The sequence below is a fragment of the Haliotis cracherodii genome, unplaced genomic scaffold, assembly GCF_022045235.1.
Source record: "Haliotis cracherodii isolate W230 unplaced genomic scaffold, xgHalCrac1.p SCAF_12, whole genome shotgun sequence".
NCBI lineage: Eukaryota > Metazoa > Mollusca > Gastropoda > Lepetellida > Haliotidae > Haliotis > Haliotis cracherodii.
In genome coordinates, this window is record NW_027266267.1 from 12,085,623 (window position 1) to 12,100,258 (window position 14,636).

At 39.9% G+C, this 14,636-nt stretch overlaps 1 protein-coding gene across 1 annotated transcript; it reads right to left on the reverse strand.

Annotated features, from left to right (window-relative positions):
- Window positions 1–928: 928 nt before the first annotated feature.
- LOC139457551 (hemolin-like) lies at window positions 929–9,999 on the reverse strand. The gene is made up of 9 exons (XM_071238927.1): window positions 9,945–9,999; window positions 8,688–9,008; window positions 8,093–8,416; window positions 7,393–7,713; window positions 6,585–6,884; window positions 5,692–5,805; window positions 5,345–5,454; window positions 4,355–4,744; window positions 929–991 (listed from the first exon to the last, which is right to left on the reverse strand). The coding sequence occupies exons 1-9, from the start codon at window positions 9,997–9,999 to the stop codon at window positions 929–931; spliced, it is 1,998 nt and encodes a 665-aa protein (XP_071095028.1).
- Window positions 10,000–14,636: the final 4,637 nt, after the last annotated feature.

Consider the following 14,636-nt stretch of genomic DNA (forward strand, 5'->3'; position numbering starts at 1 on the left):
GCTGACAATGCTGCTGTTAACTCGTCTCTGGGTCAATAGATCTTAGTCCCTCTTTGACTAACACAAGGAAGAATGCATTTGAAATATTAACCATTCATAATCAATGTCGATACAAGTTAGAATCAACCATGGGAGGTATTCTGTAATGGTGAGTTTCGAATTGTTGTCTCCGTATGTAAGTAAAACATTGTAAGGAAATGAAGCAGTGCCGAGTCCTTTATTCAGAACATTTCACAGACCATAGCCAATACTCACATATATAGGGTTTATTCGCTTTTGTATTAAGGCAAAAAAGTGTCACTCATGTATAACCAGTTGTGTGGACACTCGCTTGTGTGAACACTCGCTTGTGACATTTGGAGTGCTTTCGGTAACACTACCGAAGTCTACCAAGTCCTAGGTAATTACAACATTCCATTGACAGACTGTGTTTCGCCAATGTTGTCGCGAAGCAAGCTCTACGATCGCATACCAAGCCACGACAGGGATGTGTCATTTACCATATGATTTGAAGTCGGAACACATGTCATATTCTGGTTGAAAGAATCACATGCTTTACAGTAATACAAAAGTGACGGAAGTATTTCCAGGATATCGTAGCTTGAAAATTATCATTACTTACAGAAGGAATGTGGCTTGTGAAAATGGCGGTGTTTTTCGGAAGCTGTGCAACATGTCAAAAGCCATAAATCTGTGATGTGCAAAAACATATTCTAAACTGCGTAACTCAAGTTGCTGTTGGCCACTATAAATATTTCAAAATAGGTAAATGTCGCATGGTGACCATTCTTCCAGGAAGGTATGTTCAGGAAAACCCTTCCATTATTGCTGACTTATTTCAAGGAAAATATAATCCGTCCAAAGAAAGACCACAAAATGGGGGAGACCAAGTATTTCGTTCATGTTTTTAGACATTATTGCCATCACACTACCCTCGCACGATGACATCTTCGTAAACGTCATTGTTTAAGTGCCGGGTTTCATCAGCTAACTGGATATCTTCATCGACGTCATTGTTTAAGTGCCGGGTTTCATCAGCTAACTGGATATCTTCATCGACGTCATTGTTTAAGTGCCGGGTTTCATCAGCTAACTGGATATCTTCATCGACGTCATTGTTTAAGTGTTGGGTTTCATCAGCTAACTGGATATCTTCATCGACGTCATTGTTTAAGTGCCGGGTTTCATCAGCTAACTGGATATCTTCATCGACGTCATTGTTTAAGTGCCGGGTTTCATCAGCTAACTGGATATCTTCATCGACGTCATTGTTTAAGTGCCGGGTTTCATCAGCTAACTGGATATCTTCATCGACGTCATTGTTTAAGTGCCGGGTTTCATCAGCTAACTGGATATCTTCATCGACGTCATTGTTTAAGTGCCGGGTTTCATCAGCTAACTGGATATCTTCATCGACGTCATTGTTTAAGTGCCGGGTTTCATCAGCTAACTGGATATCTTCATCGACGTCATTGTTTAAGTGCCGGGTTTCATCAGCTAACTGGATATCTTCATCGACATCATTGTTTAAGTGTTGGGTTTCATCAGCTAACTGGATATCTTCATCGACGTCATTGTTTAAGTGCCGGGTTTCATCAGCTAACTGGATATCTTCATCGACGTCATTGTTTAAGTGCCGGGTTTCATCAGCTAACTGGATATCTTCATCGACGTCATTGTTTAAGTGCCGGGTTTCATCAGCTAACTGGATATCTTCATCGACGTCATTGTTTAAGTGTTGGGTTTCATCAGCTAACTGGATATCTTCATCGACGTCATTGTTTAAGTGCCGGGTTTCATCAGCTAACTGGATATCTTCATCGACGTCATTGTTTAAGTGCCGGGTTTCATCAGCTAACTGGATATCTTCATCGACGTCATTGTTTAAGTGTTGGGTTTCATCAGCTAACTGGATATCTTCATCGACGTCATTGTTTAAGTGCCGGGTTTCATCAGCTAACTGGATATCTTCATCGACGTCATTGTTTAAGTGCCGGGTTTCATCAGCTAACTGGATATCTTCATCGACGTCATTGTTTAAGTGTTGGGTTTCATCAGCTAACTGGATATCTTCATCGACGTCATTGTTTAAGTGTTGGGTTTCATCAGCTAACTGGATATCTTCATCGACGTCATTGTTTAAGTGTTGGGTTTCATCAGCTAACTGGATATCTTCATCGACGTCATTGTTTAAGTGCTGGGTTTCATCAGCTAACTGGATATCTTCATCGACGTCATTGTTTAAGTGCCGGGTTTCATCAGCTAACTGGATATCTTCATCGACGTCATTGTTTAAGTGCCGGGTTTCATCAGCTAACTGGATATCTTCATCGACGTCATTGTTTAAGTGCCGGGTTTCATCAGCTAACTGGATATCTTCATCGACGTCATTGTTTAAGTGTTGGGTTTCATCAGCTAACTGGAAATCTTCATCGACGTCATTGTTTAAGTGTTGGGTTTCATCAGCTAACTGGATATCTTCATCGACGTCATTGTTTAAGTGTTGGGTTTCATCAGCTAACTGGATATCTTCATCGACGTCATTGTTTAAGTGTTGGGTTTCATCAGCTAACTGGATATCTTCATCGACGTCATTGTTTAAGTGCCGGGTTTCATCAGCTAACTGGATATCTTCATCGACGTCATTGTTTAAGTGCCGGGTTTCATCAGCTAACTGGATATCTTCATCGACGTCATTGTTTAAGTGCCGGGTTTCATCAGCTAACTGGATATCTTCATCGACGTCATTGTTTAAGTGTTGGGTTTCATCAGCTAACTGGATATCTTCATCGACGTCATTGTTTAAGTGCCGGGTTTCATCAGCTAACTGGATATCTTCATCGACGTCATTGTTTAAGTGCCGGGTTTCATCAGCTAACTGGATATCTTCATCGACGTCATTGTTTAAGTGCCGGGTTTCATCAGCTAACTGGATATCTTCATCGACGTCATTGTTTAAGTGCCGGGTTTCATCAGCTAACTGGAAATCTTCATCGACGTCATTGTTTAAGTGCCGGGTTTCATCAGCTAACTGGATATCTTCATCGACGTCATTGTTTAAGTGCCGGGTTTCATCAGCTAACTGGAAATCTTCATCGACGTCATTGTTTAAGTGCCGGGTTTCATCAGCTAACTGGATATCTTCATCGACGTCATTGTTTAAGTGCCGGGTTTCATCAGCTAACTGGATATCTTCATCGACGTCATTGTTTAAGTGCCGGGTTTTATCAGCTAACTGGATATCTTCATCGACGTCATTGTTTAAGTGCCGGGTTTTATCAGCTAACTGGATATCTTCATCGACGTCATTGTTTAAGTGCCGGGTTTTATCAGCTAACTGGATATCTTCATCGACGTCGTTGTTTAAGTGCCGGGTTTTATCAGCTAACTGGATATCTTCATCGACTTCGTTGTTTAAGTGCCGGGTTTTATCAGCTAACTGGATATCTTCATCGACGTCATTGTTTAAGTGTTGGGTTTCATCAGCTAACTGGATATCTTCATCGGCGTCATTGTTTAAGTGTTGGGTTTCATCAGCTAACTGGATATCTTCATCGACGTCATTGTTTAAGTGCTGGGTTTCATCAGCTAACTGGATATCTTCATCGACGTCATTGTTTAAGTGTTGGGTTTCATCAGCTAACTGGATATCTTCATAAAGGTCATTGTTTAACTGCCAGGTTTCATCAGCTAACTGGATATCTTCATCGACGTCATTGTGTAAGTGTTGGGTTTCATCAGCTAACTGGATATCTTCATCGACGTCATTGTTTAAGTGCCGGGTTTCATCAGCTAACTGGATATCTTCATCGACGTCATTGTGTAAGTGTTGGGTTTCATCAGCTAACTGGATATCTTCATCGACGTCATTGTTTAAGTGCTGGGTTTCATCAGCTAACTGGATATCTTCATCGACGTCATTGTTTAAGTGTTGGGTTTCATCAGCTAACTGGATATCTTCATAAAGGTCATTGTTTAACTGCCAGGTTTCATCAGCTAACTGGATATCTTCATCGACGTCATTGTGTAAGTGTTGGGTTTCATCAGCTAACTGGATATCTTCATTGACGTCATTGTTTAAGTGCCGGGTTTCATCAGCTAACTGGATATCTTCATCGACGTCATTGTGTAAGTGTTGGGTTTCATCAGCTAACTGGATATCTTCATCGACGTCATTGTTTAAGTGCTGGGTTTCATCAGCTAACTGGATATCTTCATCGACGTCATTGTTTAAGTGTTGGGTTTCATCAGCTAACTGGATATCTTCATAAAGGTCATTGTTTAACTGCCAGGTTTCATCAGCCAACTGGCTATCTTCATCGACGTCATTGTTTAAGTGTTGGGTTTCATCAGCTAACTGGATATCTTCATCGACGTCATTGTTTAAGTGCTGGGTTTCATCAGCTAACTGGATATCTTCATCGACGTCATTGTTTAAGTGTTGGGTTTCATCAGCTAACTGGATATCTTCATAAAGGTCATTGTTTAACTGCCAGGTTTCATCAGCTAACTGGATATCTTCATCGACGTCATTGTTTAAGTGTTGGGTTTCATCAGCTAACTGGATATCTTCATCGACGTCATTGTTTAAGTGTTGGGTTTCATCAGCTAACTGGATATCTTCATCGACGTCATTGTTTAAGTGCCGGGTTTCATCAGCTAACTGGATATCTTCATCGACGTCATTGTTTAAGTGTTGGGTTTCATCAGCTAACTGGATATCTTCATAAAGGTCATTGTTTAACTGCCAGGTTTCATCAGCTAACTGGATATCTTCATCGACGTCATTGTTTAAGTGTTGGGTTTCATCAGCTAACTGGAAATCTTCATCGACGTCATTGTTTAAGTGCTGGGTTTCATCAGCTAACTGGAAATCTTCATAAACGTCATTGTTTAAGTGCTGGGTTTCATCAGCTAACTGGAAATCTTCATCGACGTCATTGTTTAACTGCCAGGTTTCATCAGGTAACTGGATATCTTCATAAAGGTCATTGTTTAACTGCCAGGTTTCATCAGCTAACTGGATATCTTCATAAAGGTCATTGTTTAACTGCCAGGTTTTATCAGCTAACTGGATATCTTCATCGACGTCATTGTTTAAGTGTTGGGTTTCATCAGCTAACTGGATATCTTCATCGACGTCATTGTGTAAGTGCTGGGTTTCATCAGCTAACTGGATATCTTCATCGACGTCATTGTTTAAGTGCTGGGTTTCATCAGCTAACTGGAAATCTTCATCGACGTCATTGTTTAACTGCCAGGTTTCATCAGCTAACTGGATATCTTCATCGACGTCATTGTTTAAGTGCGGGGTTTCATCAGCTAACTGGATATCTTCATCGACGTCATTGTTTAAGTGTTGTTCTTCATCTTCAAGTGTCCTGTTCATCTGAACATCTTCATATGATGAATGGCGCAATCCACCCCATCTTGACCACGTCACATCACTGCTAGCTGTAATATAACATCCATTACATATGGTTTAAACAGGCTTGCTTTTGAAACATCAGTAACATAATGTTATCAAGTAGAGGCACAACTGCAGTCCGCTATAGTCACGGATGTGATATCCATTTACGACACGTGTACAGCTTTATCTAACTATCAGAGACGACTTTCAGAAACCCCAAGTAATACCATTATTCCACCCAGTGTACACTTAAGCAGATTTAGAAGGTTCCCTTATGTTACCTCTGTTTGTCTTCCATCGAAGGAGTAACGCCAAGACGACAAGGGCGACTACTGTGATAACGACAGTTGAACAGCCGATGATAATGAACATGGCACGTGAGGTCGCGGCTGAAACTTATAAACAGTCATACAAATAACGTATGATGGTAAATTGACTATACATCTACCTAAGCTGATTAGATTACCAAGTAATTAAAATCAAAGGACGCTCACGTGGCCAATTATCTTTTTCACTGTATACATTTATAGCTTTAAGCGATGCATGGTCTAGGCAATGTAGCTCACTTGGTGCAATCAAAATGATCAATCCATTCTTGACAATTCGCATTCATTTGCAAGATGCAGGGTATATGATCAATTTCCATATTGAAATATATATGGTAAATCAGGAAATTTTTACAATACCTCGCTAATCAATTACACCTGTGTCATTTAATTGTTGAACAAGGATAACTCTTTGCAATTGCGCTCAGATTACCTAGAGGTTTCTTAACACGACATCCATTTGGCTCTGTTCTCTGCAATTGCTGCATGTATCCGTATGAGACCAGACATGAAGACGTTGTTTGCAGAGAAACAACATGTCTTTCTTATTGAGATAATCAATACTCTACATTTGATCATGTTACGTTGTTTTCCCTGCCTCAGTGAGAAATTACTTCTCAGAGAAATCTTATTGAAACCTTTATATCGTCTGTATAACTATTTCAAGAGTGCATAACTGTGTCCAAACGAGTCTTCATGTCAGTGTAAAGAGATTGATTCTGTACATAATCCATATGGATTTACCATCCTTCAGAAATCGTTAAAAAGTGGAGCAAACTTTATGTAATATATGAAGACATCTATAACCTTGCACACTGTTTATATTGTGTCAAAGTAGTGAAACATACGCTGTCGCACAATGAGGACAAAGTTGCTGCTCCATCCTGACACCTGTCCACCCTCCTCTGTACCCTGACATGAGTAGTTCCCACTATCCTCCTCTCTGACATCAGCGATTGTCAAGGTGGAGCCTGACACCTGATGCCTTCCTCCACTCAGCAGCCTGGCGTTGTTTCTTCTCCAGATGTAGGACATGGTCAGATTGTGGTCCCGGGGAAGACTCCGGGACGTGGTGGAACAGGACAAGGTTAGGTTCTCACCCACAACAGTGAGTTCAGTGGCAGTGATGTGTGTGTTCTCTGGCTTCCCTGGAATACACAGCAACGTATGTTTTGAAGGGTGACATATCGACGAGACAATCTTCAACGTTTGCATTTAAACAGAAGTAATTACGTCACAGTATACTGTAATTTTACCAATTCCTCCAGTTATTGAGCAATGTTAATATTAAAGTAGTGGAGAGATATGGAGATATATTACAAAGTGATATTACTAATTTATCAAGGACATAATCTAGTATTTCAAATTCCTTTCGAAATACCACATGTAAGTACATTGAAAGTCCTTTAAGTACTTTAAATATATTATATAATATATATTTTATATTATTTCATGTGGTTAACTGTCGACTTGCAGATACCTCAATCGTTTACCAGCATATTTCCCCAATTTTTTCTCTTTCAATATATCAAATAGATTAATCACTCTGAATATATATATCGAATTAACAGAAGTATTGACATATAAATATGAAATATTTCCCCTTTCATTCTTTACGAGAACGAACCAAAATATTGACAGTTTGTATTCACTTACTTGAGACAATCAGGGTATGTCCACACTGAGGTACACGGCGATATCCGCTGACACAGAAGTATTTGCCAGCGTCAGCTGCTGTGACATTATATAGCAACAGACGTGCAAGGACAAATTCAGATGAAGGACTAACTCCCTTGATCTGCAATCGTGAGGTGTAGATATTCCCAACGTTCCATTTATCAGATAGCGTCCACATAAAATGTGGACCAGAGGGCGACGTGATGTAGGACCCGTTCTCCAGGGAGGGCATCTTCCACGTCATCATGGCATCCTCTCCTTCAGACACCACAGTGTAGTTCTTGTTATCATCAGACCAGTCTGTAATATATTTACTTATTGTAGTTAACATGAATGTCAATTTACTTGAAACTACCAAAAAACGGTGATTCAATCATAATCTACATTTCGCTTTTACACTTAACGTGATGTACATATGATTCAGTGACTTATTGAGTTTCACAACACGTTGAACAGTTTTTAAGTAATAGCCATGCTTGGCATCATCTTGTCGGGGTAATGGCCAACGTTACTCTGGTAATATATATTTACTATCCACATTACTCAAGATACCGCTCACCAAACACACATGATCGGGGTGAATGTTGGTATGTGTAGTTAGATCACTCGTCATTACTCGTGCGCTTTATCTCTTGACGAAAGATCACAAATAATTGATCTGCATGTTGACACCACTCACTTATAAGGACAATCTCCACACTCGACTCAGACTGTATCTCCCCCACTCCAGCCTGACACTTGTATCTGTCGTTCTCCCGCCAACCATCACGAATTGTCAAGGTGCTGGTGTGGTTTATCTGTCTCCCATCATACACGTAACTCCTGGTCTCAGATGACGCCATGTGATTCCTACCTCCACTATACAGACGGGCATCGTTTTCTCTCCATGTGATTGACACAGTTGGGACGCTATCCGGATAGATCCGTAGTCTACAAATACAGGTAAGGTTTACAGGTCCACTGTTTTCCACTTCTTCGGCTTGGATAGAGATGTCTTGAAACCCTGTAAATCAGATTTCTTTTGTTATTTCATGACCTATTATTTGGCACATTATAAAGTATAAAGTGATCGCGTCTCAATAACATGTTTCTATAGCCTCCATGACTACACTGTTTGAAACGTTAGTTTAAGTAGCTAGTGTGTATTTCAAAATTCCAACAGCATGTACTTGGCTATATAATCTTGAACGCGACCTTAAACCTCTCTGCAGCTATTCTGCAGTTTATATCTGGCTTGTGACAGGTACAGATACTTGGATGCAGATAACTCTCACCAATAACATAAAGTGTTTGTCCACAGTTCTGCATCCTTGTTCTTCGATACGGCGGACGTGTCGGGTCCAGGTGACAGCTGTACTGACCAGCGTCAGAGGGGGTCACGTTATACAGCTGGAAACTGAAGGTTCCACGTGTGTAGGACAATGAGTCTCCATTAATCCTGGTCCTCAGTTCCTTATCAGCAACTGTTACTTTATTGCTGCCTGTTATCTGAAACACTACCCTGTAATCCTTCATCACCTTGAACTCCCTGATGGGAGACATTGCCCACGTCACAGTCACAGGATCTCCAAGGCGAGCATAGGCGCCTACAGCAGCTGAAACAAAGGCCAGTACTGATCGGTGTAAATATGGAATTTTATTTACAAAGTCACAACATATAGTGGAATATATGGTTTTCAATTAAGAAATAAATACATATGCGATTAATTGTATTTACGTTGTATTGACAATAATAAGTCTACAAGCTCAGTATTTCTGAAGCACTTGTTTATTGTTATTAGACTATATTGCCTATTGTTTTAGGTGTCTATTACGGATACCCACAGCTACAGCTATCGTTGATGTCGTATATGCAAGCGCCCACTAGCTGTGTATAAATAGACCTTAATTGTAACTCGATATTTCGAAACATTACAACTCGTTTCTGATCCAATTTGGTTTTGTCTCTACATGTGGGGAGAATTCACTGATTCCTAACATTGAGAAAAACTTGCATCTCCCCTGGTCTGATGTGTGTGCCTGTGTGTTGGTGTGTGTGTATGTGTGTGTGTGAATGTGTGTGTTAGTGTGTTAGTGTTTGCGTGTGTGCGTATGTGTGTGTGTCAGTGTGTGCGTGTTTTAGTGTTTGCGTGTGCGTGTGTGTGCGTGTGTGTGTGCGCGCGCGCGCGCGCGTGTGTGTGTGTGTGTGTGTGTGTGTGTGTGTGTGTGTGTGTGTGTGTGTGTGTGTGTGTGTGTGTGTGTGTGTGTTGGTGCGAGTGTGTCTGTGTGTGCTTTAACGATGTATTCAGCAATGTTCCAGCTATATGACAGCCGCCCGTAAATAATCGAGTATGGACCAGACAACGATGAATAACGATGATGCGCATTCAACCAAGTAATTATTCCCGACTACCCGACCGATTTGATCGCTGCCAGCATAGGTTCCCGGGGTTCATTTCATACCCGGAATCCCCACTGGATAGAAATTCATGTTATTCCCGTGTGTCCTGGCTAAACGAGCTTTGTTAGTTAAACGTATCAAATTCACTCACTTGAAGCTCTTGTGGTTATCCAAACACACAGCAGGGAACACCAGACATGATACATTGTGATGTTTATCCCAGCAGACGCAATCCCGGTCTAAACATCTCCACTCATCCAGATCTAATGTATTTTAGACAGCCAGTGCCTCTTTTCAAAGCTTCAAGAAAACTTTCCGCATTTTATAGTACTGTAGTTTCATTTGCCGTTAGCTGACACAGAGTACAGACATTTCATTAAGGAGCAGTACTAGAATGCTCTTCCTGACTGAAACTGATTCAGCGCTGATATTTCAGACAACTCATGGTCATCCATATAAGGTATTTCTTGTGGAAATATGACAAAGTATATTATATATATTTGGATGGCATCACAACTGATGGAAGTGTTAAGTTTACGTGTGTCATGTATAGCTATAAAGAGTTCAAAGAAAATAAGTTCATTGAGATAATGTCAAAGCATGGCACAAGTGACAAGGGAAATCTGAGGTTTGAACTTTGTAGTGTAAGAGTAGGAGACAGTTCAGACTTCATTTTGAGATAAATATAAGTGGGTGAGCAATTTGGGTTTAACGGCGCTTTTAGCAATATTTCAGCAATATCACGACGGAGACGCCAGAGATGTGCTTAACACATTGTATCCATCTGGGGAGAGAAGACGTTTTTTGGTATTGATTGCATGCATAGTTAAGGTATGAAGAACATATTGAAATCCGTATAATTATCAGAGTTGAAAACAAGAAGATATCAGTAATACATTCATTTTCTCAAGTCAATGTGAATATTACCAAACTTAATCCCTGTTATGAAAATTATATTGCATATGTCTGCTTGTATGTAGCTTTTTCACTTGATTGTACTGTCGAGTATTGGAGTTCGATATATCGAAATAATTGACACGATACAACTCGAAATTATGACCAATATTTCAAAGCATCAACGAAACGGGGTTTTGTGAAAAAAAACAAAAAAAACAATAGGTAAATGAAATTCAACAGGTGACCTATTAATTTGGGCAAACCTGAATGGGAACAGTTCTTCAACTAGGATCTCTGGAGCATAATGTCTCCGAGTTCGGTATCCATCTAAATAGAAGGCGCTCATGTTTGTCCATTGGCTTAAGCACACATGCGTATAGAAATTATGAATTGTTTGTTAACGGTTTATCCATATGCGTATACAGCATTTAACATGCATGCAATATTGCTTGATTACCCTACATGCCTACATAGTATAGTGTGAATATTGAGCTGCAGTTAACAAGTACAACCAGAGCAATAGCAAGTAACATCCTTCTTTTAATCATTTGCATGGCTAAATTCTTATGTACCATCTAGGTAAAGTTTAGAAAGTAACGTAGAAAAGATTATGCAATCTCAATACAGACCAAAGAGGTATGTTATCTAGAAAGTCAAAAGACACCTATGATGTAGTGTATACCCATGCGCAAAACTGTCACAGTGTCCTTTTGTATCATATGTTTAAGAAACACAAATTCTGAAAGTGTATAAGTCCTGGTGGTTATTTGTAGTAAACATTGAAACCTCGCTTTTTCATTCCTGATAGTGAGTGAGTGAGTGAGTATGGTTTTACGCCGCTTTTAGCAATATTCCAGCAATATCACGGCGGGGGACAGCAGAAATGGGCTTCACACATTGTACCCATGTCGGTAAAACGAACCCGGGTCCTCGGCGTGACGAGCAAACGCTTTAACCACTAGGCTACCCCACCGCCCCCATTCCTGATAACGACATCGGTGAAACCTCAGTCCTCATTCGACATGTTCGACAATGTGTACAGGATAAGTGACGTGATGTGTGACGTTCTTACTCATTAGAGTTCAGGTTTCAAATGTCAAGGTATCAAGTAATACTTGTCTATCATGACAAATTATTTTTGCGAACACAGTTAAAAGTGAATATGATTAATCTTTTTAATCAAGTGAAAATAGTCAAGACGCATACATTAATATGATCACAGCTACGTGTGCCCCTAATCATATGCTTGTTGGACACTACTGTTACGTAAAAGATGAGTCTATCAAAATCGCAAATTCCCGACCAATCAACTTTGTTATGTTCCACTGTTGAACAAAGATTACTTAAAGATGTTAAGAACAGGAACATGTTCCTGCCTACTCTTCTGTACCCATTCCCATAGGAGGATGAGTTACAAAATATAGATAGATACCGTTGGTCCTCAAGGTGGAGATCAGGTATATGTTCACTGGAAAAGTCCAACCCACTAAGCAACACAAGCTGACTTGTTTCCTTTGGTAATTGACTATTACATCGGGGCCTCATTCACTGTGATCGCATCATGATTTCAGGAATACCATGTGCTATATTTGGAATTACTCTCTCTTAGAAAATTGGGTGAATGTCAATATAAGCAAACTACAAATTACATTTTACTTATGTAGCAACGTCAGGGCGGTGCTTGGTTGTGTTGTGAAACTTTCAACATTTGATATTATGTATTCTGCGCTATCATGTATTTAAGTAATAACGACTCGTTGCCGTTGTCTTTATTTATCGTAAAATATAACACTGCTGGGAGATTAACCATGGATCTTTTTGCACATATGTAAATATTGTAACATGAAACAGAAGAGGTAGTTTTACTGGTCTCTTTTTAATCTAGCTCAGGTGAGTAGATCAATGGACGGGAATTGGCTAGTTGACAACTTTGAACGATATGAGATCATCGACATGCAAACCTTACTAACTCCGCCTTAGACACGTTTCCACAGTACGCCTTATATCGCCCCTCTATCCACGATACAATCTTTGCTGGAGCAGGTCTTAAATGCGACACATTATAGTCCTCTGATATCTCAGTCAAGTCATATTTGTTACGTGTGTTCAACATGTTCTATTCAACTCAGTCATGTCATTTCTTCGTTACTTGTATTTTGAAGATGCATTACTTCAATCAAAGAGATATAGAAGACGTCTGTTTCTCTGTTTCATAACATGAGTAATATCTCATGCTGGCTGTAACAAAAGAAAACAAACTCCGAAAACTGTATCCTATTTTGTTCACATGGCATTTTAAGATACATAAACACATGACAATTATTTTAATGCTTACGAGTATTGACACAGATAAGTACATATGCGCCCGTACGCACTATAGAACGATGGACACGAACGTATATAAGTTGTATCCACTGTCTGTTTAACGTCATGTAGGATCACAACGTGCTTCCAAAGTAAACTGTATAACAACAAAACATAACGTTGATGACATTGAAATGACTTTCGTAAAAATAGTTACAATTCTCCTATACATCTAACAAGGACACCGAAACACCGAGTGTAAAACTAATTACGCCTGTGATAACTCATCACGGAAACAGAAAGTCCAATTGCAAGGTCAAGCGGTTTTCGACGTTGTGAGGCAATATGTGTCTTATAATGACGACATCCTTGTATGGTTGGCGGAGGCTTGGTGGTAGATCGTTAAACACTTCTTGGATAAATGATTGATTCTTTGTTCATTAACACGGACATGGTGGCACATTTACACAGTGTAGGAACAACAAACAGGGGATTCGTTCATGATTCTTCCTTCATAAACACTGACATGGTGGCACATTTACACAGTGTAGGAACTACAAACAGGGGATTCGTTCATGATTCTTCCTTCATAAACACTGACATGGTGGCACATTTACACAGTGTAGGAACTACAAACAGGGGATTAGTTCATGATTCTTTGTTCATTAACACGGACATGGTGGCACATTTACACAGTGTAGGAACTACAAACAGGGGATTCGTTCATGATTCTTCCTTCATAAACACTGACATGGTGGCACATTTACACAGTGTAGGAACTACAAACAGGGGATTAGTTCATGATTCTTCCTTCATAAACACTGACATGGTGGCACATTTACACAGTGTAGGAACTACAAACAGGGGATTAGTTCATGATTCTTTCTTCATAAACACTGACATGGTGGCACATTTACACAGTGTAGGAACTACAAACAGGGGATTCGACCATGACTGGCCCCAGTGATGTGTATGTAGGAAGATGTACTGTTTGACACTAGGCAACAAAACATATATGTATGTTCCCTGCAACCACTCACTGATATCGATGTCATTGGGAGCCGGGCGTTGTATGCCGTAATTTTTAAATGAAGTGAGTTAGGTAGTAGGGCTTAACGTCACATTGATCAGTATTTCAAATATGTTAATCGCGTCGTCTTTGAAGGAAATGAATTCACGACATACTGTAGGGGCTCTCGATTCATTGAATCACGTGAGCACGGTTAATTACAGCCAAACCACCATAATCAGAAAATATCGGATCCTGACACAACTACGTAACGTCACTTTGCACATTGAACTAAACGACTGGACCACTGGTGTTTTCACTTACTTTATCACAACTATTATGTGTAGGAGGTAATCGTCCAATACTTGTTGTAAGGTACGGTTAAGACAATCAACCGTGCATATTCTTAAAATTCACTTTTCATCGTTGTACTTCATGAACTCCTCGCTCTAACAAATTGCCTTATCCTTCACAAATGCAAGTTATAATCTGCTATCACGTGATACCTTTAAACGTCCACAAGAATCCAAAATATATCACGACTTCTAAATTTGTCTTTTGCAAATAATAGAACTTTGAAGACTAACGGCATAACATCAGGTTATGTGAATATGCACACACACATACACTCGC

Bases quoted from the DNA above. Each gene is read 5' to 3' on its own strand.
- LOC139457551 (XM_071238927.1), bottom strand. From the start codon at position 9,999: ATGTATCATGTCTGGTGTTCCCTGCTGTGTGTTTGGATAACCACAAGA. The intron at 7,714-8,092 runs GTGAGTGGTGTC...AATATATTACAG, and splicing joins TGTGGAGATTGTCCTTATAA to ACTGGTCTGATGATAACAAG. The intron at 5,455-5,691 runs GTAACATAAGGG...GTTATATTACAG, and splicing joins TCGATGGAAGACAAACAGAG to CTAGCAGTGATGTGACGTGG.